This window comes from Euleptes europaea, chromosome 17 (assembly GCF_029931775.1).
Source record: "Euleptes europaea isolate rEulEur1 chromosome 17, rEulEur1.hap1, whole genome shotgun sequence".
Taxonomy (NCBI): Eukaryota; Metazoa; Chordata; class Lepidosauria; order Squamata; family Sphaerodactylidae; genus Euleptes; species Euleptes europaea.
This window is the reverse complement of record NC_079328.1, coordinates 46,872,717-46,899,448: the sequence shown is the minus strand read 5'-3', so window position 1 is coordinate 46,899,448 and position 26,732 is coordinate 46,872,717. Positions and strand designations below refer to the sequence as shown.

The following is a 26,732-nucleotide window of genomic DNA, read 5'->3' as shown; positions in this document are numbered from 1 at the left end:
ACAGCACAGAGCCTTCTTTTTCTGGTAGTCCCTGGAGGTTGGCAGTCCTAAAGAAATGAAAGCTTTGGAGGGCGGACTCTACAACATCCCTTCTGAGCAACCTATCCTCCCTAAACCCCACCCTCTCCAAGCTCCACCCACAAATCTCCATGACGTTCCCAACATGAAGTTGGCAACCATCCAACTAGAAATCTCTTGGAACGTGGTGCTTCTTTCAGGGGGCGTGGCCAAATCTCCGCATCACCCGCCCAGGAAGGTCGAAAGGACCGCCCCTTTTCCCCCTCCTGCCCTTCCAGGCATGGCGGAAGGCGTCAGTAGGGCGGCGCCACGCTTTCCCCGCCCACCCTTCATTCGGATTGGCCGAAGAGAGGAGGACGTGCCCCACAGTCACCCAATCGCCTCCTTCGTTTCTTCTCCGCCTCAGAGGAGGGCCCTTTCTGCGTCCTGAGCGGAGAATTCGGCTTCGCGCCGCCGCCGAGGATGCGCCGCTGGGGGCCCTGCTGGGCGGCGCGGCGCCTCTTCGTCTCCCCGCCTCTCGGCTTCCGTAGTTCCGGCCGTCCGCGGCCTAGCGCCGTCGCCATAGCAACCGAGGCCCGCTCGGGCCTACCCGGCATGGAGGAAGCGCTCCGCCGCGCCGTGCCGCCGCTGCCCCCTTACGAGACGCGGGAGAAGGCGGCGGCGCCGGCCGGGGCCGCCCTGGAGCACGGCGGCGCCGAGTTCATGCGCTACTACCGCGGCCTGGAGCCCGGCCGTCCGCGGGCGGAGCTGCTGGGCCGCCTGGCCCGCGACTTCGGCGTCGAGCACGGGCGGGTGGCCGAGCTGAGCGCCAAAGTGGCGAGCCTCCAGCAGCAGCAGCAGCCGCCGCCGCCGGCGGAGAGGGACGAGGCCGGCGGGCTGCTGCAGGCCGAGGACCGGCTCCGGCACTACCTCACGCCGCGCTACCGGGGCCTCTTCCAGCACCTGGGCAGGCAGGAGGGCGGCCTCCGCTTCCTGGTGGAGCTGCGCAGGGACTTGCTCGAGGCGCTGGCCGCCCGCCAGGCCGAAGGGCCGCACGTCAGGGTGAGGAGGAGGAGGAAGGCGGGGAGGGGCCTGGGGTTCCTTATTGGGGGGGGGGAGAGGGTGGGCAGTCCCGAAGCAGGGGCCGTGGCTCAGTGGTAGAGCACCTACTTGGCATGCAGAAGGTCCCAGGCTCAGTCCTGGCATCTCCAGTTAGAGGGACCAGGCAAGTAGGTGATGGGAAAGACCTCCGCCTGAGACCCTGGAGAGCCCTGGGGAAGGGCCATAGCTCAGTTGGTAGAGCCTCTGCTTGGCATGCAGCAGGTCCCCGGTTCAATCCCCGGCATCTCCAGTTGAAGGGACTAGGCAAGTTGGGGATGTGAAAGACCTCAGCCTGAGACCCTGGAGAGCCACTGCCGGTCTGAGTAGATAATACTGACTTTGATGGACCAAGGTGAATGTGCTTCAGCCCATTCACATGAAACTGCCTTACACTGAATCAGAGCCTTGGTCCATTGGGCCATGCAGAAGGTCCCAGGTTCAGTCCCCGGCATCTCCGGTTAAAGGGACCAGGCAAGTAGGTGATGTGAAAGACCTCTGCCTGAGACCCTGGAGAGCCGCTGCCAGTCAAAGTAGACAATACTGACCTTGATGGACCAAGGGTCTGGTTCAGCATAAGGCAGCTTCATGTGAAGGGCTGTGGCTCAGTGGTAGAGCATCTGCTTGGCATGCAGCAGGTCCCAGGTTCAATCCCCGGCATCTCCAGTTGAAGGGACTAGGCAAGTAGGTGATGGGAAAGACCTCTGCCTGAGACCCTGGAGAGCCCTGGGGAAGGGCCATAGCTCAGTTGGTAGAGCACCTACGTGGCATGCAGAAGATCCCAGGTTCAGTCCCCGGCATCTCCAGTTAGAGGGACCAGGCAAGTAGGTGATGGGAAAGACCACTGTCTGAGAGCCGCTGCCGGTCTGAGTAGAAAACACTGACTTTGATGAACCAGGGTCCGATTCAGTATAAGGCAGCTTCATGTGTTCATGCGTGTTCATGTGCTGAATGCCCATTCACATGAAACTGCCTTACACTGAATCAGAGCCTTGGTCCATTGGGCCATGCAGAAGGTCCCAGGTTCAATCCCCGGCATTTCCAGTTAAAGGGACTGGGCAGGTAGGTGATGTGAAAGACCCCTGCCTGAGACCCTGGAGAGCCACTGCTGGTCTGAGTAGACAATACTGACTTTGATGGACCAGGGGTCCGATTCGGTATCAGGCAGCTTCATGTATTCATGAAAGGGGCCTAATCCAGACCCTCTTCCATTTGTGTGTGTTAAGTGCCATCAAGGCAGCTTCATGTGTTCAATGATAGACACACATACACATGTATGTGGGGAGGGGCTGTGGCTCAGTGGTAGAGCATCTGCTTGGCATGCAGAAGGTCCCAGGTTCAATCCCCAGCGTCTCCAGTTAAAGGGACTAGGCAAGTAGGTGATGTGAAAGGCCTCCGCCTGAGAAACTAGAGAGCCGCTGCCAGTCTGAGTAGGCAATACTGACTTAGATGGACCAAGGGTCTGATTCAGTATAAGAAAGCTTCATGTGTTCAATCTGCTCTAACTGTTAGTGGCTCTCCAGGGTCCCAAAAAAGAGGTCTTTCATATCACCTACGACCTGATCCTTTTAACTGGAGATGCTGGGGATTGAATCTGGGCCCTTCTGCACAATGCTGTATTGGTCTTCTGGGTGATGGAGAAACAGGAGCATTGTGTCACCTTAAACACTTATAAAATTTTATTCCAGCATAAGTTCTTGTGAGCTGCAGCCTTTTTCTTAAGATGCAGTGAGTGGATCCTCACTGAGCAGTCATTGTATGTAGCGGAAATTTTTCTTCTTTAAAAATGCACACAGCACACTCAGAGGCCGGGAAGTACAAGGTGAAATGTGATTTTGTGGAATTCAAGTCTTTTGAAGTTTAAGAAAAACAGAGGAAGAAATCGCTAGTTTTGCTAGGTGAGTTAACACTTGTAATGAGTGAGGAACCTCTTGTAGCATCTGAACAAATGGACTCTTGTTAACAAAAGCCTTTTCTGGAATAGCGTTTTGTTTGTCTTTAAAGTGCCACAAGGTTTCTGTTTTCCTATGAAGAGTTACGCTTGTCTAGATTGGAATCTGTGCATGGGGCGTTAGGACAGAGTGAGATACAGAGTTGTATGTGGCTTATATAGCACTGGATAGAAACTGTATCACATGTTTTTGTACAGCATTCGATATGCCTGAAGAGAACTGGCAGGCACTCTTTATCAGGCCAAAGTTCACATCACAGTGCCAAGATTCTGTTTGCGACATGTCGGAACAGTTCTCGGCATCAGTATGCTGCCGAAAGCGTAGCGTTCGCAAGGAATACCAAAGTAGAGCGCAGATGTGGTGGCAAAACACTTCTTCATTTGCCCTGGAATGAGGCAAGACGTGTCCCCACAAACTCTTGTGTACTTGGGATTTTTTTGAAGCTTGAAGAAGAAGAGTTGGTTTTTATATGCCGACTTTCACTACCACTTAAGGGAGAATCCAACTGGCTTACAATCGCCTTCCCCTCCCCACAGCAGACACCCTGTGACGTAGGTGAGGCTGAGAGAGCTCTAAGAGAGCTGTGACCAGCCCAAGGTCACCCAGCTGGCTTCATGTGGAGCAGTGGGGAAACCAACCCAGGTCACCAGATTAGCTTGCGCCGCTTATGTGGAGGAGTGTGGAGTCAAACCCGGTTCTCCAGATCAGAGTCCACTGCTCCAAACTACCACTCTTAACCACTACACCTCGCTGGCTCTGTCTCAATCCAATTGCGGGGGAAAAAATAAACAGTGATGCTTTCCTGTAAATGTTGTTTGTACATGTCACTTATGAAATGCATTGGACCACTGCTTATCTGTACAGCTGGGTTCCCAAGCCAAAGTTTTGTGCCTGTGAGAAACAAACTGTTCAGGATTGCAAAAGTTACTTAGGGGGTTACTGCACTTTGTATTCCCAGCGATTAAGAGTTTGAAAATGTTGTAAAAAACATTGCTTTCAAAGGGTTTTTGGATACCACGGCTTATAAATGGTTGAAAGATGTCTTCACAGCTAAAGGGGCCTAACAAAGTGCAAACAGCATTTTTATAACGTTTTCAAACTCTTAATACATCTCTGGGAATACAAGTGCGGTAAATTCTTTAGTCTGATTCTGAGGGTGGGTTAGATCGCATAGCCCTCTACCTTCCTTTCTGTTTCTTCTGCACCTTGCTCTTCCTAGCAGTGCCCCATGGTGGGTGTGCTCCAGAAACGTTATCACTGCAAGAAGCATCCCAGGCGCTTAAATACTTAATGCCCATGCATCAAGAACTCGAGTTCCATTCTTGCCTAAAACAGGGAACTTGAAGCTTGTATCTAAAAGATTTATTTTTGAACACCCAGAAATTAGAAACCTGGTTCTCGACCTAGGAAAGTTGTCTGGCTCTCTTCCCATCTGGAACAGTGGGAAGAGATTTTTGCATGCCTTTTAAAATCTCAGTACATGCTGCATAGTAGAAGTAAAAAATAATCATCCAGGAATGGCCTTTTGAAACGGCGCTTTGTGCAAAGGTTTGTAGGACTCAGCAGCAAGTTAATGCAGCATTGCAAATAAGGCCTACCAGAGACCTGATCCTATAAACTTGCTTTAGCTGCTGTGGTGTAAATATCACCCTCTGGTTTAGCTGGGAGGGAACTGCTAATCTGTGCTAAAGTTTGAGCTCTTATGCGATCAGATGGCCTTTAAGGTATCTCACCCAGCTTGCTTCACACTCACATAGTTATTCTTGTGTGAAATTTCTATTCTGCAGTCAAGGCAGACCTGCAAGCCCTACTCCAGCAAGAGTCAACAACTGCCTCTGCATTGAGGCCCACGTGCCTGCCCTGTCACGTTGACACTTGGTCCTTTCGGAGCTGGCGCAACAGGCCATCTGTTGTGACAGTTTCCACTCATGTGCATAAAGTATTTGTTGTGTCCTCTTTGGTAATGGAGTTGCTTCCAGGTAGTTCATAGCTGAGCATACTGCAATAATAAATTAGATCGGTTTGGTAATCTGGGTTGAAGTGCTTGAATGATATGATTGAATTATGTGTTTTTTAGTAGTGATTTGTTATATTTTTTTCTTGCTGGTCTTGATATCATGGCCAAGGCTGAAATCAATAGAATGGTAGCCATAATTAGCAAATTTTCCTAAGCGTCGGTAGAATCGGTGGTATGTACAGCTTGGAGCCCCGTGGCGCAGGGTGGTAAGCTACAGTTCTGCAGTTAAAAGCTCTGCTCATGACCTGAGTTTGATCCCGACAGAAGTCAGTTTCAGGTAGCCTGCTCAAGGTCGACTCAGCCTTCCATCCTTCCGAGGTCGGTGAAATGAGTACCCAGCTTGCTGGGGGTAAAATGTAGACGACTGGGGAAGTAATAGCAAACCACCCTGTAAACACAGTCTGCCTAGTAAACGTCGGGATGTGACGTCACCCCATGGGTCAATAATGACTCGGTGCTTGCACAGGGGGCTAGCTTTACCGCTTGGAAACTCTGTAAGCAGAAATTCCAAATACAGCATTATGTGAATCGCAGGCTTATGTTTAGAGTTGCCAGCACTTCCCTCAAACATTGATTGAATTTGTATTCAAGGTTAGTATTCTAAGGTTAGACAGTCACCAGGATCAAGAGCAATGGCCCAGAGAAAATGACTAGACTCCTCTGTGACTAGTTGCTAAGAAACAGTAAATGTCTTCCTGCCGAATTTGTGGAAGATGATAGATACTTCTGACCTAGGTGCAGCGCTTCTGTTCAGGCATGTCTACCAGCAAAAGTTCAGCTATAGACTTCCTGGTGAAAAAGAATCTCGCTGAGAATATAAAAATTGTACTTTGGTAGGATGGAGGACAATCTATTGTTGAAACTCTGGGTAATTTTCTTTTATTTCATGCAGTGATGTGTCCCCAGAACTCTTTTAAAATCTCATCACTTGCAAAAGCTTTAAGTCAGAGCATTAGTAAACCATGCAAACTTGTTGTTTTTTAAAACAGTCTCAACACCAATATCTGTCCAGGCAGGTACAGCTTTTCAGGTGAAGCAAGAATTGTGAAAATTCTCATGACATGTTGAAATATGGTGGAAGTAGTACATTTTATTGTTAACAAAGTTCAGCAGCTGTTTGTAGTCATTCGACAATGGAATCAGCTACCTAGGGAAGTGGTGAGCTCCCCCTCACTGGTAGTCATTAAGCAAAGGCTGGACAAACGCTTGTCAGGGATGCTCTAGGCTGATCCTGCATTGAGTAGGGGGTGGGACTAGATGGCCTGTATGGCCCCTTCCAACTCTATGATTCTATGATTTTGTATTCATCATGCTACTATGTCTCCATAATGGAAGGGGGGGTTTGGATGTGGCTCAGTGGTGAAGCATCTGCTTGACATGCAGATGGTCCCAGGTTCAATCCCCAGCATCTCCAGCTAAAAGGACCAAGCAGTAGATGATGTGAAACACCTCTGCCTGAAATCAGAGGTGGTTTGCCGTTGTCTGTGTAGGAACCCTGGACTTCCTTGATAGTCTCCCATCCACTTATTACCCAGGGCCAACCAGCTTAGATCTGATGAGGTAGGGCTAGCCTGGGCCAGGCAGGGTAGGGCAGGCTACAGTAGAGACTGGTATTTGTTGGTTACAACCATTTATCTCACGCCTATCCTGCTATTCTTAGGTCCTTAAAAACCAAGTTGATATGCTTTTTTTGGCTGCACTGATTAAATATTTTACCTCTTCTTTGTGATTCCAGGAAATGAACGGAGTGCTAAAGAACATGCTATCAGAATGGTTTTCTACCGGATTCCTAAACTTGGAGAGAGTTACGTGGCAGTCGCCTTGTGACATTCTTCAAAAGATTAGTGAGTAAGTGCCAAGGAAGGCTGTAGCTCCCCCACCCCACAAGGCTTTCAAGTAGACCTGGGGTCTCCTGCAGACCTGCATGTACAGATGGACCCTAGCATTGCTGTTCTTGTGGGAAGATGTACGGGGTAAATAAATCTCAAATCCTTAACATGTTCGATGAATTCTTGACTTATGCATGAAAATGTAAATTATTCACTTGGCTGACTTGCCTCTTCGCAGCAGTGAAGCTGTGCATCCGGTTAGAAACTGGATGGATATGAAGCGCCGCGTTGGGTCTTACAGAAGGTGCTACTACTTCGCTCACTGCGCGATACCCGGCGAGCCCTTGATAGTTCTGCACGTGGCTCTTACGGATGAGATCTCCAGCAGCATCCAGGTATAGCCCAATTGCTTGATGGGTGGCAAATGGCAGGGTTCTTTTTATATATATATATATATATATATATATATATATATATATATAATTATTATTTTCCACAATTCAACAAAATTAAACATATCTCAACAATATATTCAGTTGTAACTACTTATAACAAAAAAAAACTCATTGCTATTACTGAGAATATGTTATCTATAGTATTCAATGCTATCTACTATATATGACTTCCCCACATCTTCTTCACTCACTAATTCTACTGGTTAACACTTTTGCATTTCAAATTAATTTCTAATCCTTATTTTCTTTCATACAGACTTGCTTTAAGCTATCTATACTACTTCTGTAAGCAGTTTCAAGTCCTACATAGTTATAATATCATCATCATTGTCTCTATATAACATTTTGTTATTCTATAATGAAAGGATTAGATCAATACATTTAAAAATTCATCAAAGTAAATCCACCGTGCCTCCCTTACACCCCAAAAATAAGCATCATCTTAGCCATTTTCTTGTTTTGGGAGGGGATCTGCCAGTCCTTCTTCATTTCCCAATTTCCCCCCCGCCATTTTTCAGTATAGTAGCTGCAATTCTGGCCTCTGAAAATGTAAAAGAGGATCCCAGTAGTTGCATCCATTGGCTTCTTGTTAAAATGTCCTGCAGCTTCTTGATAAAATCCTTCGTCGTGTCTCCCTCCATCGCTGGCTGCCAGGAAATGTTTTCTTGGGATAATAGTGTTCCTCCTGTCAACAGTAACTCAGACAAGTAGAATGTAGAGGTATTGAATTCTCTCATGTTGCTCTCTCTCATTGCCAGCTGGTCATTTGCAGCTACCTCTTTCAGGATAAATTGTTCTCCAGATTTTATCACCACTTCCACATAGCATTCAGTCGTCATCTCCTTAGTAGAACCTTTTATTTCCATTGGGCTATTTGTTGTCATATCTTGGGTCTTCATATCGTGGATCTCCTCAATAATTGTATCCAGTTTTCCATTGATTAAGTTAAATAGGATATTCATCTTCTCAGCTAGTTGAAATACTTGATGTGAGAGCGCTTGTTGTTTTTCAAAGACTAAATCTTGTTGCACTGCAAACATGTCCATTTGTTTGAGTAACATATTTTCCATCCTCTTGTTTGACATATCTGCTTGTATTCTTATATAAAAACGGGCTTTGTAATTTTCAAAATATCCTCAATTACGCTTCAAAACGGCACAGATAAAGAAAAGGAAGTAGACAGGAAACTGCGGTATCATAGACCCTGCATCGTCTCCTCTCGGAGGTTAAGTGGTAGGAACGATTTGATGGTTACACCGGGGAGATTCACTTCAAGTCTTCCAATCTGCCCTGTCTTTTCGATGGTAACAAAGCCCTTCTTATTATCTTCCGGTCTTAAGAGACGACGTGGCTGGAGGACTGATTGAATCAGAGAGAACCGGAAGTGGGGGGGGGAGGTTTTCGTCTCACTCCCTCCCCTCAAAGCATTTAATTGGTAGTTGTAAAGTCATTCAAAAGTCCCTTTTATTGCGTCTACTCACTGATCAAGTTGATAAGGTCTTTGTCGGTTCGTTTAATGGCATTTGTTAATTTAAAAAGACTCGTTACGCTGGGTAGGGAGTCGTGGTTTTCGTAGGTGTTTTTATCATCATTCAAGTATTCTCAATCAAGATAAAGGCAAAAAGTGTCTTTTTACTCACTCTGACTTCCAAAGGTGAGGCTTCTTGTTCTTTTTATAGATTCTTTGATGTTAATGGATAGAAGAGGTCAAAGCCTAAATCCAAAGAGTTGTCCGCGGCAAATGGCAGGGTTCTAAGGCTGAGATAGGCCCAGGTGCCCCAAACCTCGCAGTGTCTTACCTTCGAAGATAATGGTGTTGCCAACAAGCACAAGGGGAGGCGGCGAGATGAAGGCTGTATTTGACCAAGCACGCAGGGAGCAATCTGGTATTGCCAGTGCCTTGGTGGTGGGGGGGTGGGGGGCGCTGTCTTGGTCCCTTGGCTGAGAATCAGCACTGTGTGTCAATGGTTGAATTTATTTATACATCAGGCCTTGAGCTGGTAGCTTCGCAGTATTTCCTTTTTTAAAAAAATTACTTTTTATTGCTTTTTCCATAATAACACAATCTGTCTTATTCAGTATTTAATAAAGCTTATCTTTTCATATGTTAGTAAATAGCAATATATAGCTTAATGTATACCTTCATTGTTAAATACATCTAATAGTTTGGACTCCCCACCCCCCAGCTTCCTCTTACCTATTCATAATCTAGTCACTCCTTTATATTAAAAATTATCTATTCTTACTAGACTAGTATATAATTATTTATAATTTTCTATATATTCCTAATATCCATTATATACCAACTATCATTTATAACCTAATCACTAATTTTGTCAATTGAAATTAAAGAAAAATTAAAAATGCTAATAGGTTACATAATAATAGATCTATACATTCTTTTCATTGATAAGTAAACTAAAAAACTCATTGTTATTCCCCCACACCTCCCCTTTCTCCCATCATTTCAGTACCCTCCAACCCTTTAACCCTTCTTGAACGGTTTTTTTATGTTGTTTTTTTCTTGCTTTCTTGGTGTAGACTCTTGGTGTCCATGGTTTCCAGTTACTGTTTCTTGCAAACTTGGGTTTTCATCCTGTCGTGCTTCCTCTTGTTCTCTTCCTTGCATAGGATCTGCCAGTTCTTTGTTTCTTAATAGAAATCTCTCAACCTCTGCCAGTGAATTGACAGCACATCTGTTCTGTTTATAGGTGAAAGTAAGACCTTGTGGAGTTAGCCAAGCGTATTTTATTCCATTTTTTCTTAATATCATAGTGAAATCTTTGTAAGCATTCCTCTTTGCAACCAAGTGATGAGGTATATCTTTTAGCAGTATTAATGGTACTCCATCTACTGACAGAGAACTATGAAATTGGATTTGCATGATAGTATTCTTCATTCTGAAATAAAAAAAACCCAATCACAATCTCTCTAGGCTTTGATTTCTGCATTTTTGGAGACAAGGGGACCCTGTAGATCTTATCTATTGCATAATTTAATTTTTGTTCATTTATATGGAAAATATCAGCAAGTGACTTTATCATGGTCTCTCTGGTAGCTCCATACCGTTCTGGGAGATTGCGTATGCGTAGATTGGCCTCTCTCGATTTCATATCCAAAAGTGCAATCTGGTCCTTCAAGGCCTCTTCTTGTGATTGTATTTCTCCAATTTGTTTCTTATAATCTTTAATTTCCGGAAAAGCTTCCCAGTATTTCCAAGCAAATTTCCATGACCCAAGAATGCTGCACGTAGCAGTATGGTTTCTTAGTAGAAACTCCCATGAGATCCCTTTCTAATAGTTCCATAAAAGCTGCCTTCACACACCTCTATTAGTGGAGTAAGAATAATGATAAGTAGCTGTTCTTCTCACATGACTGACTGTATATACTGGCCAGTCAAATTGCTACTTTGCAGCTTCAGAGAAGGATAGGCTGTGTCTTCTTTTTGTAGACCCATGTCTCCTATCACACCAGATAGGTTTCAGAGACAATGCAACTGCATCTGATTGTTAAGAGTTTGACTTTTCCTCACAACGTTTCTAGAGGTATCTGTAAAAATAATAGTTCAATCCAGATATTGCACCAAAGCATGGCTAAACGTGGTTCTGCATGAAGTCTCGGTTGACAAACCATTGCTGTGATTGGTTGGGAAACCAGAGACCATGTTTTGAAGTAGGTTTGCTAACGTGATCTGTGGTAATTTTGGTTTGGTGTGATGTCAGAACTGAGAAAACATAGTTACAGCTCTTGCTTCACCTCCAGAGACGACTGTGCTTGGACGCTGGGAGCACCCTCAACCACGGTTGGGGTTCTAAGCTGAATTTTAGTAGCAGTGTTTAGAATATCCTGTATACTTTATAGCAGTGTTACTTTTTTTTCTTGATGAAATCACCGGTATCAAAAAATATTATGGGCGCAGTCCAGAGTGCTCTTCACATGTAAGGACACTTGCACATGACCAGTGGAACAGTTGCATCTCAGACTATATCGTGTTTCAAAAATGGCTTGGTATATGATATGCAAAGGACAGCTGAGCAATTAAAAAATAAATCCAAAGCCCAGCTAAGTGTGTGCAACAAGCCATTCAGCTACCTGAGTTGGGGCCCAGATTTATGGAACGTGAATCGACTGGCTTTGGCCAGTGATCACTGTTACTAGAATCATACAGTTGAAAGGGACCACCAGGGTCATCTTGTCCAACCCCCTGCACAATGCAGGAAATTCACAACTACCTCCCCCGCACACCCCCAGTGACCCCCTACTCCATGCCCACAAGATGGCCAAGATGCCTTCCCTCTCATCATCTGCCTAAGGTCATAGAATCAGCATCGCTGACAGATGGCCATCTAGCCTCTGTTTAAAAACCTCCAGGGAAGGAGAGCTCACCACCTCTTGAGGAAGCCTGTTCCTCTGAGGAACCGCTCTAACTGAATTCTTTTTGGTCATCTTCTAGGGCATAGTGAAAGAGATTCCTTCTCAAGAAGTGGAGAACCTGAACAAAATCACTACAGCCATTTTCTATTCCATCAGCTTGACTCAGCAGGGCCTGCAGGGAGTAGAGCTGGGGACATACCTCATCAAACGGGTCGTTAAGGAACTTCAGGTACATGCAGAAATGTTGCTTGTATACATGTTAAAATGTTACTTGTGTTGCCTCTGTTCTTTCAGTGATATTTGGTACTAGGATTGCAAGACTGGTATCATAACACATCCTTGAACGGTCTGAGTTTGTGGGTTGTATGTATGTGCATGCCTGCATTGTTGGAAGCACTAAAGCAGGGTGCCGATGGGAACCATGGTACCTGCCAACACCTTTTCTGATGCCCACCAAGTGTTTTTTAGAAAGTGGGTGGGACTATGTGGGGCTGTTGCCCAGCAGGGATTCTTATTGGCCACTGCAGATCAGATTGGCTGTGCAGATTAAAAGAATTTTGTTTCAGTTGGAGCTGCCACCAGGGTTGGTTTTATTCTCTCACTACTCTTTCCTAGTGTGTTTTTTAAACTTACCCCTCTTCTCCACCTCACTAGGGCTTCTTTTTTGTGTGCAGCACCACCTCCTGTGGCGGCCATTTATTTTGTGGCTGGCTGCACCTCCTGCAATCAGCTATAACTACTGTTCATCCTGGTTAGGATCGTATGTCTTTATTGGGCTTCATGGTTCATGGTAAGAAACTCTATTGTGGTGACATTCTGGCATTATGGGGCGCAGTCCTCCTAGCAATCTGTACAAATGGCCTCTTGAAAAGGCTCCAAGGAGGTATGGCTGAAAGTAACATGACCTGGAAATGAAAACACTTTATTTTTGTATTTCTTTTGGGCATGGTAACTCGTTACACAGGGAAGCTTGTCTTTATGTCATTGTATGTATACAGGTGGGGGGGGGCTGCGAGAAAGTTGCGGGAGAGGGACAATCCTACCCACATTGTTGTCTCTGCCTGACTTGCTCACCTGGCAGAATCACCTCTTGTCCTCCATGTGGCCTCGGCTGCCCTTCTCTCTTGCTCTGCCCCCTGTGTGGTTTGTCTTCCTGTCCAGTGGCAGCACCTCTCTCAGCTTCCTTGTCACCTCTACCCACTGCTGGCTTGCTTGTTTGTGCTGCTGTCCCCTTATCTGCCTGGTGTTGGTGACTTTCTGCTTCTCTGCTGTTGCCCCACTCACTGCCCCCATCTGCTCATCCACCTCCCTTGCTTACTTGCTCCCCTACCAAGCAGTGACACCTCTCTCAACCTCCCCGCCACCTCCTTCTTCATAATGTCTGCTGAGTTCCTGCAACGTAGTATTGTGAGATCTCTGATATCCCCCCTTTAAGCGGAGGTTAGGATTTTTTTTAAGCCCTGTTGCCATTTTTTTCTATATCAGATTTTTCTGTAAACCTGTTTCTCTCCCCCCATCCAGATTTGTAGAAAAATCCTCCTTGTAGTCGTTTTGTGTGGATTTATTGATCCACATTTGGGGCCAAGTTCAGAATTGGGTATATGGTGTTCTAAAGGTGACCCACCTTTTATTTGGGTTGTGTGAATCTCAGTGACGCTACATTTTGAGGCCACTAGCTGTGTAGACGGTATCTATACTGCCCTTTTGGGGCAGGTGAAAGAGGAAATGTGTTTTTTGAGCTACTAAATGCGGTGACCTTATTTAAGGCAGATAACTTAGGAAGCTGTCTTATTAGAAGTGCAGCCTACTCATTTAAATATCAAACTGAATTACTTGGTACTGCTCCATTTCCTGGGGTTCATTCCCATAGATATTAATGTGTTGTAATACATTTCTCATGGTTGGATCTGAAATATCCTTTGGGGAATAAACAATGCATGGGAAAATAAGATATATCATTATTTGCTTTGTTTTCTCCCATCTATTTGATTAATTCCAAATCACTTAATTTCAAGCTTCTGTAACTTTTAATTTCCCAAGAAAAAGAACATGTTAAATTATTGCCGCCGTGGCTGTATCTGAATGTGATGGCAGAGATGCTTTGAGCTGTCTGTTTTGCAGTGGTGCAGATTTTAACTGTTTGAGACGCTCGGAGCTGTATTTTAACTTTCAGTATTTATAATAGATCTTCAGTCACATTAAGAAGAGAAAACAGAATTATTTGGGGGTTATGTGATGAATTAGACATTCAACTTTGTTGCTGTTTTTCTTTTAATACTAACTTTTCTAAACTCTGTGTGTGGGCAGGAATTTTTATGAACCACCTTCAGTTTAAATGAATGGATGAAGTGGCTTGAAATTCTAGAGAGTGCAGGTATTATTGTTAGCTTTCATTTGAGGTCAGCCAGAAGGACTGTTGTTTTAGATTCAGTATAAAATGATATATCATTGTTTTGCTAATGCCCATGTAAAGTTTTGGCCCAAATTTTCCCTTTGTGGTATGCTTTTCTGCCTTGATACCAAAATTTCCCCACTTTCTGCCGTAGTCTTTGGAAGCTAAGCAGGGTTAGCCCTGGTCAGTACTTGGATGGCCGACCACCAGGGAAGTCTAGGGTTACTGCGCAGGGACAGACGGTGGAAAACAACTTCTGTTTGTCTCTTGCCTTGAAAACCCTATGGAGTCATGATAAGTCAGCGGCAACTTGATGGCAAAAAAACAAAACAAAAACACTTTCTCTTGGGACAGCCAAATGGAATGTGTGCGCTGCTGCATTAACCTCCCAGGAATTTGAGAAGCTAAGTCAGCGCTGAGAGAGGAACAGGTGTCGTGCCAAGGGATGGGACCTTTGGCCCACTTGAGTTTTGTCCCATTTCTTGTGATGCTCTTTATTTATTTTTATCCCACCCTCAATCCCCAGCCGAAGCCCGGCTCAGGGCTGGTCACAACAGTTTGTTACAATAAAACAGTTAAAATCTGACAGCTTTTAATTAAAAAATTTAAACAATAAAAATAATGTAATCTAAGTCCAAAGATGGCGCTGAATCCAAAGAACAGGTGCTGGAGCATTCAACAACTTATGAACCCACACCAACAAACCAATGGTGTGCGGGAGGTAGGGAGGCCAGCTCTGATGACAACCCATGGCTACCCTCAACCTGGTGGAATAACTCCATCTTAAAGGCCCTGCAGAACTCTATTAGGTCCTGCAGGGCCTTAATGTCATTAGGAAGGGAATTCCACCGGGCCAGGGCCAGGGACTGAAAAAGACTTGATCCTTGTTAAGGATAGCCACACACTCTTAGGGCCGGGGATCACCAAAAAGTTGGTATTAGTGGAACGCAAGAGCCAGCATGGTGTAGTGGTTAAAGCAGTGGTTTGCAGCTGTGGACTCTGATCTGGAGAACTGGGTTTGATTCCCCACTCCGCCACATGAACGGTGGAGGCTAATCTGGTGAACCGGATTGGTTTCCCCACTCCTCCACGTGAAGCCAGCTGGGTGACCTTGGGCTAGTCACAGCTCTCTTAGAGCTCTCTCAGCCCCACCTACCTCACAGGGTGTCTGATGAGGGGAAGGGAAGGTGATCATAAACCAGATTGAGACTCCTTAAAGGTAGAGAAAGTTGGCATATAAAAACCAACTCTTCTTCTCCTCCTCCTCTTCTTGTTGAGAGAAGCTTTCAACGTTGCATTCCTAAATTATTTGTCCTATTTATGGCTTTTTCCAACCATGCCTTCAGAGGAAATCTATAAAAATTATTGAAATATATTCTTGTGAAGGCAGTTACTTCATCTTGATTACATTCCGAGAGCTTTTCTTTTGCCCAAAATTGGCCTCAAAGCTGTAGAAGGAACTTCTACCTGTTTCTTTTTTTGCTTTGTTCACTGAAGATGGCCGGCACCTTCATTCCTTCATCTGTTTTTACCTTCACATATCCCAGCATGGTACTTGGGCATGTAAATGGCCATTGTGGCTGCAGAAATGGCTTCACTGCTATTGGCCTTTATAAGGGTAGCTGTGAAATGCCTAAATCGCAGACAGTGCCATGGACTGGGAGCAGACAGTTGCCTTTGAAAATAGTTTTTGCGCAGTAGCCAACCTCAGCTTGGCTCTGTTTCTTCTCCCAGGCAAGACCGAAAAACAAGTTAAGAACGTTTCAGTGCATCCAGCAAAGTGCGCTATAGTTCTCATGCCCTTCTGCAAGAATACTTTTTGGCCTTTTATAGTGCTTTAAGACCCTGTCTTTATAATCGTCACAGCGTGCCAGGTAAAAAGAAACAAGGAACCTTGAACAAGAGCTTTCCGCTCTCATGAAGCTGCTGATGCTGTCTTAATCCTTTACGCCCAGGATAACTTCCTGACTCCAGCGTTGGTTTTCTGGGTGAAATATGGGGGCAAAGCTTCCATTCCCCCTGGTTTGGCTAATGCAGTGTGCCACTGTTTTAGATGAGTCACCGATAACAGAAAGAATCTGCAGTCTTCTGCAGAAGCAGCAACAAAATGAACCCGGCATCTGCTTCTTAATGGCGTGTGGGCTTCTGACAAGGAAATAAACATTAACGGATCTCTACCAGGAGCAGCCCTGGAAAGTAGCACATCAATTTAGCGGCAGCATAAATGGCCATGCTTTACTGCATCTATTTATTATTTTCTTCAGGAACTGGCCACATAAGATAAGCTTCTAAACTCAGCCATTCATCAGATATGAGATACTACAAAAACTGGGTCGTTTTGCCAATTTGTCTTGTCAGTCTTTAAAATAAAAGAAGCACATGATTAATTTTTTTGTTCTGTTTCCTCCCCTGCCTGAGCCCCCAGTAGACTTTGCCTCCATAAATTATGCCAAGGTTTCCTTTTTTTTGTGGTAAACAACAGAAACACTATTAAAAGACGAATCGGGGTTTACGCACGGCAGAAACTCCTTAAGGAACTGAATCCCGCAGAACAGAAGAGCATTTTATCTGTAGTCCAAGGAGTGGGTTTTTATGCGCATTTGGCTAAGAACTCCTTTATGCTGGGCGACTTTGAATTTTGGCTAATGGCGAGCGCAAACATCTAGCTTAAGCCCAAAGACAGGGGAACGTTGACATTCCTTTAGTCACCAGTTTGTCTTGTTAGCATCCTTTTCCTTTGTCAGTAATGATAGCCTTTTGGCTTTCTCCCCACCCCCTTCATTACACTTGGCCTTTCTTGCATCTAGTTTAACTGACAACGTGTTGGGGGGGGGGGAGTCTGCTCTTCACAAACATGTAGTTAAGAAATCCTTTTTCAAGGTACACTTGGAACTGTGCTAATGTTTACATCTAAAGCTCTAAGTAGACTGGAACCTGGATACTTCAAGGACCTCTTCTCACCTAGGAATCTGCCCAGATATTAAAATGAGAATGAGGGGCACTATTGAAGGGGTTCTGAAGTAAGATCAGTGGCCCCAAAGAATAGGGCCTTCTATGTGATGGCACCTTGTCTGTGAAACTCTTCCTGCTGTTGTACACCTATTGCCTTCATTACTAAGTTTTAGGTACCAGGTAAAACATCTTTGTTCTGGGCTTTTGTAGAGTAGGTGTTTGTGTGTTTGTGCATAGTTGGTTTTCTTCCTTGTTTAAACTGTTGGGGATACTTTTTGCCTACTGCTAAATTGAACCTTTTAAATTTGAATTGCTGGTGTTTTTATTGTGTTAGTGTTTACTAATGATGTTTTGTGTGTGTGTGGAGTATGCATGCTTTTTATCTTTACACAGAGAGCCTTACAAGATGAAAAATGGATAAATAAACAAAGATAGGAATGCATTGGAAGAGCATGAGCTTGTTCTGCCTCGCTGGCTTTAAAAACTGGGGTGGTGAGATAGGAAGCAAAGTTCTGCTAGCTGACCACATGCCTTTATTAGACTTTGCACAGAACCCAGGGATGATTCACCCCCAACACACTGGTCTCTGCTGCATTCATTTAGACTGCGTCACTCCAGTATTCAGGTTATGAGCACCTTTCCAGACGGCTGTCATTTTCCAGCCACAAACTTCATGAAAATATGGATGACGATTGCCCTGCTTCTATGTTCAGTTGCGAAGGGTGTGGGTTCATTAGTCTTACAGCGGTCCCAAACATACTGCATGCCTGTTGACTCAGCCTGTAGTTGCCACTTGGGTAGACATTTAAAATTGGGAACTGCTTGTTCACGGAGTAAACCTGTAGCTTTTCTGTGTCTCTCTGCTGCCGCACCTCAAATACTATTCTAGTTTGCAGTAAGAATGCTATTTTTGTGAAATGTTTTCTTTCTATAACTTTGCAGCCAAAGAGTAGAGAGAATTTCTCTCTGCAAAAGGTGGCACGTTTTGCTTTCTACGGCTGAGTGGCACAGTTGTCATATTGCTCTGTTGCCAGGTTTGCGGTGCCAGGAGGAGAAATATTTGCTGCATAAATTCGTGTCACTTTAGAAATTTTCAGGGGGCTGAGAAAGAATTTCATATCCCCATATCCTTGTAGTTCCATGTAATATATGTGAGGGAATGGCTGATCACAACTTTACGCTATAAAAACTACCCTGCTGGGAATTTGATTTACCACCTCGGTATTTGGATTATGGGCAGAGGATACTTATTTCATTGGGCAGAAATGAGAAACCAGGGACGTTAAGCGTAAGCGTTCCTCTGCCTGAGCAGACGTGCTTTCAACAATGTTTTGAAACGCAGTTGAAAAAGATGTGTCTAAGCATAATCTGTTGACTTTATAGCCACCTTTCTCCCTTATGGAACTTGAGGTGTCTTACAATATAAATAAAGCAAGAGGAGGTTGTTCCATAAGTTGTGGGTCTGCCACCAAAAAGGCCCTCTCCTCTGCTGGTGAAGGTAATGTTGTTGCAATTGTGCTTGTCCTTGCTGGTTTAAGCGTTGTTTTGATTATTTCCTTTGTAAAAAGCATGTCCCTTGTTCTTGCATTTGGGAACCATTTATTCAGCTGAACCCATAATCAAATATTTGGCTTGTTTCCCCCCCCCCTTAATTTGAAATCTGCAGGTGGAATTTCCCCAGCTGAAAGTTTTCTCTACGCTTTCTCCTATTCCGGGATTCACCAAGTGGCTTATCGGCCTCCTCTCCTCCCAATTGAAGGATGCGGGCCAAAACGATCCCTTCACAGAGCCGGAGTTCAAAGAAATCTCCGAGATCACGGGGGACCCTGCCCTGGAAGTTCTGAAACGCCTCTTAATGAACAACGAGTGGGTGAGGTCGGAGAGACTGGTGGGACGACTGCAGCAGCCACTCCTGCGGCTGTGCGCTTGGTACCTTTACGGAGAGAAGCACCGCGGCTACGCGCTCAACCCCGTGGCTAATTTTCACCTCCAAAATGGCGCCGTGTTGTGGCGCCTGAACTGGATGGCGGACACGAGCCCCCGTGGCATCACGGCTTCCTGCGGCATGATGGTCAACTATCGCTACTTTCTGGAAGATACCGCTGCCAACAGCGCCGCCTATCTTGGAACGAAGCAGATCAAAGCTTCGGAACAGATCCTCAGCTTGGTGTCTCAGTTTCAGCAGAACAGCAAGCTTTGAATAAAGAAGGTGGCTTTGAGGAGCAAATGTCTATTTAATTAAAAGGGAGATTCTTTTTAAAAAGAGAAGACTGCCGATAAATCAGCGGGTTCCCCCCGCCTTCCTTAATCACAGCGGGGTTGCGTATTGAACTTGTCAGGCCGCGTTCTTTGCCTGTGCATCCTTTGCTAGAGAGGGAGGGGGGAGAGAGAGAGCACAATTTGTTGGAGGCGGTACTCACGACAAACAGGTTGGGTAAACTCTCCGCAGTGAAGTGGCAAGCCAGGGGTGACTCCGACGAACTGTGCATCGTCCCTCGCCTTGCTCGCCGGATCAATAACCTTGTTTAATCCTGGTTTTCAAAAGAACCGTGGAACACCTGGACGCTCTTGACACATTAAAGCAGAACGGCGGATCAATAGTTACCAAGATAAAAGAGGATGAGTCAGGGAAGGCCTTTTGTCCAAATGCACAAACAAAACAGCCTCCCCTCGTGCTTCTCCAGTAAGATATTTGTTTTACAGGCTCTCGCCCAGTGTTCTGTGTTAAACGTCTTGAGCAGGCCATCAGTTTTGGCAGAGTAAAGAATCGGACTTATCGCTTTGCTCTGGTGAAACATGGAGAACACCCCGGCGCTGTGCATGTGCTCGAGTTTTGGCTCTGTCTCAAGCGTTCGCAAGACAGCAGATGTGTGGAGTGAAGCATCTTCAGCTTTTCAGTAGCTCTGCGGTACTGCTTCTCGAGTGAAATGAACAGCTCAAAAATCAAGGGTGGCGGGGGGCATTTAGGATTTGCAGTCGACGGCTTCGTAGCGTTTCCTAAGACTGCTTTAAAATCAAAATGCTGGTTTTAAACTTGCTGTTCTGTTGTTTTTTTTTTTAATTGAAAAGTAGGATATTAAAAAGTGCTCTGTTAAAACACATTGTCTTTCTTTCATGTAACAGTCACTTGCCGACTAGGTGTCTTGCGTTTCCAGCAGAGGGAGGTTATTCTTTTACATGGATCCCTGCCATGCAGCAGGACGGAGGTGTGGATTTGCCACAACTTCTTTGAGAGACAAAGGGAGAGAGAGAGACTGGAATGTGGAGTTTGAAGCAGAACACTTGTTAAATGGGTGCAACAACGTCATCACAGATGGCTCCGTCTGTGGAATATTTCATCGGGCTGTGTTGCTCCGTGGTTTCCCAGCTCCAGAGTTTCCCGGCCACGGACTCCCTTGCCTGGTCTCTCTCCTGTCCAGAAGCATTCAGCCGTTCTCAGCCTTAAAGTCTTCTTCAGCTGTTCCTCAGTTGTCAGCATCCTGCACTGCCTTTATCTATCACATTTTTATCTTTCTCTTTGTCCCAGGAGCTCAGAGCAGCACAGGGAACACACACTTTTCTTCTCGCCTCCTCCGCCCTCCTTTCATCTCCCATGTTCCCAATTTTCAATCCATGACCCAGTCTGTCCCTGCCTCGAGCTGCTCCTCCACTGTGCCTGCTCAGAGCCTGCTTGCCTGCTAGTTTCTCTGGCCTTTCACTTCCCCACAGACTGCACAGTCTGTCCTGCATTCTTTGCTGGCATTGACTTGGAACTGTTAGAGCCAGCGTGGTGTAGTGGTTTGGAGTGGTGGATTGTAATCTGGAGAACCAGGTTTGATTCCCCACTCCTCCATGAGTGGTGGATGCTAAACTGGTGAACCAGGTTGGTTTCCCCACTCCTCCACATGAAGCCTGCTGGGTGACCTTGGGCTAGTCACACTTTCTCGGCCTCACTTATCTCTACCTTAACTGGTAGAGAAAGTCAACGTATAAAAACCAACTCTTCCTCCTCCTCTTCCTCTTCTTCCCCCCTTCCTCTTCCTCCTCTTCTTCTTCCGGTTGTTCTGGTTGTTCCATGATATCCCAGTTGTTCAAGCAGGGTTTAAACCCCATAATGATATGTGCTGTATAATGTAATAATTTATATGTGAAATAAAGTTTGACATCACTAACACAAGATGCTCTGGCTTTATAAAGCTGATATATACCTTCAAGTCCTGTTGAGTTCACCTTGGGCAATTCCAGAGTATTTGCAGAAAATCCACTTGCCCTTGGACTCAGGGCCAGCAGTGCTTTGTATGTCTTTCTTTGAAGATATGCGGAGAAGGATGTTGGCCTGTTTCTACTTCTTTTTCCCTTTCAGGCATTAAGTTTCTCTGGCTTGTTGATTTATGGGAATCAGATGGTGCGTGCTTTTCAATGTTAAATGTTCTGGTGGTTCTTCTAACCTTATCCACTGATTCTAATAGTTGTGCCCTGATCAGGGTAACCCAGGCTAGCCTGATCTCATCAGATCTCAGAAGCTTAGCAGGGTCAGGCCTGGTTAGTATGTGGATGGGGGAACACTAAGGAAGTCCAGGGATGCTAGAGAGGCAGGCAGTGGCAAACCACCTCTGAAGGTCTCGTGCCTTGAAAACCCTACGGAGTCGTCGTAAGTTGGCTGCGGCTTGATGGTAGGGGGGGAAAGATGAGCACCTGCTACTGAATCTCTATAAAATGGTGTTCTGTGTTGGCTTCCTTTTCTGTCAGCCTGAATTTCTCCTCTTACCTTGGAGCTTCTGGGACACTTCAGAATGAGACCACTGTAAAGTATTTGCATTTGCTGTCACAACAGTCATTTCCCCCCAGCAGCTGGCCAAGGGGTATCTGTGCCATCGCTGTTTCCTTTTAAGAACCGTTGCAAGCCGGAGCTGTTGAGCAAAATCAGGCACCCGGCATTTGCAAGGCATCAACAGATCAAGAGGAACTCAGCGGGTTGGTCCGGCAGCAGTTAAAATTACCAGCAGCCCCTGGTGGGCATGAAAAAAACATATCTGGCCATAACTGTTAAAGGGAAATTAAGCGGCTCCCTTTGCTTGACTTGCAGAATAAGCGTAGAGGGCCTGCCAGAAGGTAGCACAAAATGTGCCAGAATAACAGTTGGGAAGCATCTGAATGTCTTGTCTCTTGGCCGCAGGCAACAAAAACTGCAAAAAATCTCCAGCATGGGTCTGTTAACTCTCTTTTTTCCCTCCAGCCTGCTCTGTCCTTGTTTTTATTAGGACAACTTGCAACTCCATAATAAGAGCTGTTAGAAACCAGGGAAGATCTGAAGCTTTTTATTTGAAAACTGATTAGGGCTGTTAACCCATTAAACAACTTGAGTGTGTTTTATCATCTCTCTTTGGTGGTAGAGGAGGAGTTGGTTTTTGTATGCCAACTTTCTCTACCACTTAAGAACGAATCAAACCGGCTTACAATCCCCTCCCCCTCCCCACAACAGACACCCTGTGAGGTAGGTGGGGCTGAGAGAGCTCCGAGCTGTGACTAGCCCAAGGTTACCCAGCTGGCTTCATTTGTAGGAGTGGGGAAACAAATCCGGTTCACCAGATTAGCCTCCACCACTCATGTGGAGGAGGCACACTTTCCTGGGGAGGTTGTTCCATAATCATGGGGCTGCCACCAAAAAGGCCTTCTGTCATGTACCTGCCAAAGGAGCTTCTTTGATTGATGGGGCAGTCAGGAGGGCCTCTCCCTATGATCTTAATTTCTGGGCAGGAACATATGGGAGAAGATGCTCCTTCAGGTACCCCAGTTCCAGGCCATGCAGGGCTTTAAAGGTTAGTAGCATCCAGTCTACTCAAAGCAGCTGAGCCTTTAGATCTTAGAATCATAGAGTTGGAAGGGACCACCAGGGCCATCTAGTCCAACCCCCTGCACAGTGCAGGAAATTCACAAGTACCTCCCCACTATACCCCCAGGGACCCTGACTCCGTACCCAGAAGATGGCAAAAAACAAAACAAAAAACCCCTCCAGAATCCCTGGCCAATCTGGCCTGGAGGAAAATTGCATCCTAACTCCGAAGTGGCGATCCCGATTCTATACCCAGAAGATGGCAACAAAAACCCTCTAGGATCTTGGCCAATCTGGCCTGGGGGAAATTGCTTCCTGACCCCCAAGTGGTGATCGGCGTTACCCTGGGCATGTAAGAAAAGGCCACGAGAGCCAAACACTGACACAACCCTTCTTGCCCTCCCTCTCATGATCTGCCTAAGTTCACAGAATCAGCATTGCTGACAGATGGCCATTTAGCCTCTGCTTAAAAACCTCCAAAGAAGGAGAGCCAGCCATCTCCCAAGGAAGCTTGATCCACTGCGGAACCTCTGTGACAGAAAGTTCTTCCTAATGTTTAGCCAGAAACTCTTTTGATTTAATTTCTTGTTTCGTTGCTAGCCATGCAATAACCAGTACTAATCATTCTTTGCCCTTTGCCGTAGTAGGATAGGCACTTGATAAAATCAACATATTCTTTTTGGGCCCCATTAAATTTATCTTTGCAAGGAGGTGGTTGCGGAATTAAAAACAAAACTCAGTTCCAAGCACACTTTATAAAATGCAGGTCATTTCATTCCTGCTGAACTGCCTAAATTTGCTGTGAGTGGCTGGTGGAGGAATGATCTGTAAGTGTTGGCTGTATGACTCTCCCAGACGATTACTCATTTCGCTAGTCGGGAAGTAGAGCTACTGTAAATGAGTTCATCCTTTCCCCATGCTTCCAATGATCTTTTAATGTCATTGCTTTGCTTAAGGTCAGTGGCGACCTCACTCCTTTAGTATAACACAGGTCTTCGCAAAACCTTTTCTGCCTTCAGTTGTCTGATACGTTACAAAGTGCATCCTTTGCAAACTGGTTTAAAAAACAGTGCTTGGATTTTGAATAGTAGTCTGTTTGGAGTGTCAAAAAACCAGCATGGATTTGAAAAACTGAACTCCGGGGGGCCCTTTTCTTTAGTATGAATGCCAATTAAATCCATACTCGCTCGTTCAGGACCAAACCAGACTAAGAGAAGCTTCTGTTAGCATTTTGTGCTTTCAGCCCATTCTTTGAAGCCTGATGCATGTATACAGTTGTGCCCCCAAACCAAGGATCTTTACCAACCCAGTATCATTATGATTGCATACTCCAAGGCATCGAAGATGGGTGCTGGCATAGCACCCTATGTTCACCTCTCAGAGTGTGTGGAGTTTGAAGTGACTTAAAGTATTGCATTTGCTGATCAGGAGTTAAAAATTATTTATTTACAGGTCTTACGTAGAAGAAGAAGAGTTGGTTTTTATATGCCGACTTTCTCCACCACTTAAGGGAGAATCAAACCAGCTTACAATCACCTTCCCTTCCCCTCCCCACAACAGACATCCTGTGAGGTAGGTGGGATTGAGAGAGCTGTATCAGAGCTGTGACTAGCCCAAAGTCACCCAACTGGCTTCATGTGTAGGAGTGGGGAAACAAATCCAGTTCACCAGATTAGCGTCTGCCACTCATGTGGCGGAGTGGGGACTCAAACCTGGTTCCCCAGATTAAAGTCCACTGCTCCAACTGCTTTTCAACAAAGAATTCTCAAATTTTACACGTAAGAATATCTTAATTCTTGTGGGCCTCATTGGGAACATGGTGTCTCTGACTCCTGTCATGGGGGGAATTGTTTACATCATTGTAATACTGAATCAGCTGATTTTATCCACATGTGGTTTTGCCCAAGAGCTGTTTCTTTTTGGGAAAAGGTTGCCGTTTTGATTAATGTTGGTTTGGAAAGGACCGTAGAAAATAATCCTGAATGTTTGTTATTGAATTATGTACCAAGAGTCCTGATTAGGTTATGAGATATAGCTTTGTACATAATTACTGCAGCACATTTAATTTTAGCATGTTATTGGAAACCAAACAAGATGCTTGAAGTTAGCGAATGGCTCAGTAAAGTGAAGGAAGTTTTTCTTATGCTAAAACTTCCATCTCTCCAAAGGAATGAGAACTTTGATTTACTGAGGTCCAAGTGGTTTAAAATTATGGAGTGTATTCAGAGAGCCTGTGTGGTGTAGTGGTTAAGAGCAGTGGTTTGGAGCAGTGGACTTTGATCTGGAGAACCAGGTTTGATTCCCCACTTCTCCACATGAGTGGCAGAGGCTAAACTGGTGAACAGGATTTGTTTCCCTACTCCAACACATGAAGCCAGCTGGGTGACCTTGGACAAGTTACAGCTCTGATAGAGCTCTCTCAGCCCCACTTACCTCACAGGGTGACTGTTGTGGGGAGGGGAAGGGAAGGTGATTGTAAGCCGGTTTGAGTCTCCCTTAAGTGGTAGAGAAAGTCAGCATATAAAAACCAACTCTTCTTAAAAGTTGAAAAACTAAGAATGCAAGATTTTTGTATTTGTTTGGTAATGTATATGAATGTGTATGAAAAACAAAGAACAAAAGAGAATGTATGTGAGAGAAAAAACGATGCAAATACATAGCTGCTATGTGTTATAGTACACCAGATCTTGGTAACACAACATGTTAGTATCCAAAGAGTGTAGGGATTTCTTCTCTCACCTGGAGACACACGATACCAATGGTGGCGGAAAGTGCCATCAAGTCTCAGCCATCTTATGGCAACCCTGTAGAGCAGCAGTGTCAAACATAAGGCCCGCAGGCCGGATCCGGCCCCTTGAGCACTCTTATCCAGCCTGCAAGCCATCCGAGGCAGCCACCCCCCACTTTCGATCTGGGCTGGTGAGACATGGCCCGGCCCGACCAAGTGGCATTTATGTCATATCCGGCCCTTCGTAACAATTGAGTTCGACACCCCTGCTGAAGACGCTCAGAGATGGTTTGTCCTTTCCTGCCTCTGCATAGTGACTTTGCATTTCCTTGGTGGTCTCCCACCCAAGTACTTAGCAGGGACAGCCCTGCTTAGCTTCCAAGAACTGATGATCTAAGATCAGGCTAGCCTGGGCCATCCTAAAATGCTTCCTAAAATTCTTCCTAATGTCTAGACAGAAACTCTTTTGAAATTAAATCAAAAGAGTTTCCGTCTAGACATTAGGAAGAATTTTCTGACAGAGCGGTTCCTCAGTGGAACAGGCTTCCTTGGGAGGTGGTAAGCTCTCCTTCTCTGGAGGTTTTTAAGAAGAGGTTAGATGGCCATCTGTCAGCAATGCTGATTCTATGACCTTAAGCAGATGATGAGAGGGAGGGCATCTTGGCCACCTTCTGGGTATGGAGTAGGGGTCACTGGGGGTCTGGGGGGAGGTTGTTATGAATTTCCTGCGTTGTGCAGGGGGTTGGACTAGATGAGCCTGGTGGTCCCTTCCAACTCTGTGATTCTAAATGTACACACACTTCCTAAAATGCACACACACAAATCCCTGGTGCCTGAGATTGTTCAACTGGAGATGTCATCTATGAAACGGGGAGCTATCTACGTGCAAAGTTATGTGCTGTACTGTGGAGCTATCAGATGTTACTTGTTTAAAAAAATAACTCTCATGATTGCAGGAGACCATAGAAAGTGCAATACAGAGGATTCAGAAAAGGAACAAAACATTACCTCTGCGTTCAGAATTGCCGTGATGTGTTGCTACTGATGTGTCCGTGTTAGGCAGTGCTTTCTGTACCTCCCCCAGGGCCGTTGCGGAGGAAACATTTCCTTTCTCGTCTTGTAACTG

The 26,732-nt window shown here is 45.4% G+C and overlaps 1 protein-coding gene across 1 annotated transcript; it reads left to right on the top strand.

Annotated features, from left to right (window-relative positions):
• Positions 1-480: 480 nt before the first annotated feature.
• MLYCD (malonyl-CoA decarboxylase) lies at positions 481-19,309 on the top strand. Its single transcript, XM_056862619.1, has 5 exons — positions 481-1,059; positions 6,800-6,912; positions 7,132-7,288; positions 11,802-11,951; positions 18,733-19,309. The coding sequence occupies exons 1-5, from the start codon at positions 481-483 to the stop codon at positions 19,264-19,266; spliced, it is 1,533 nt and encodes a 510-aa protein (XP_056718597.1). The 3' UTR covers positions 19,267-19,309.
• The last annotated feature ends 7,423 nt before the right edge of the window (positions 19,310-26,732 follow it).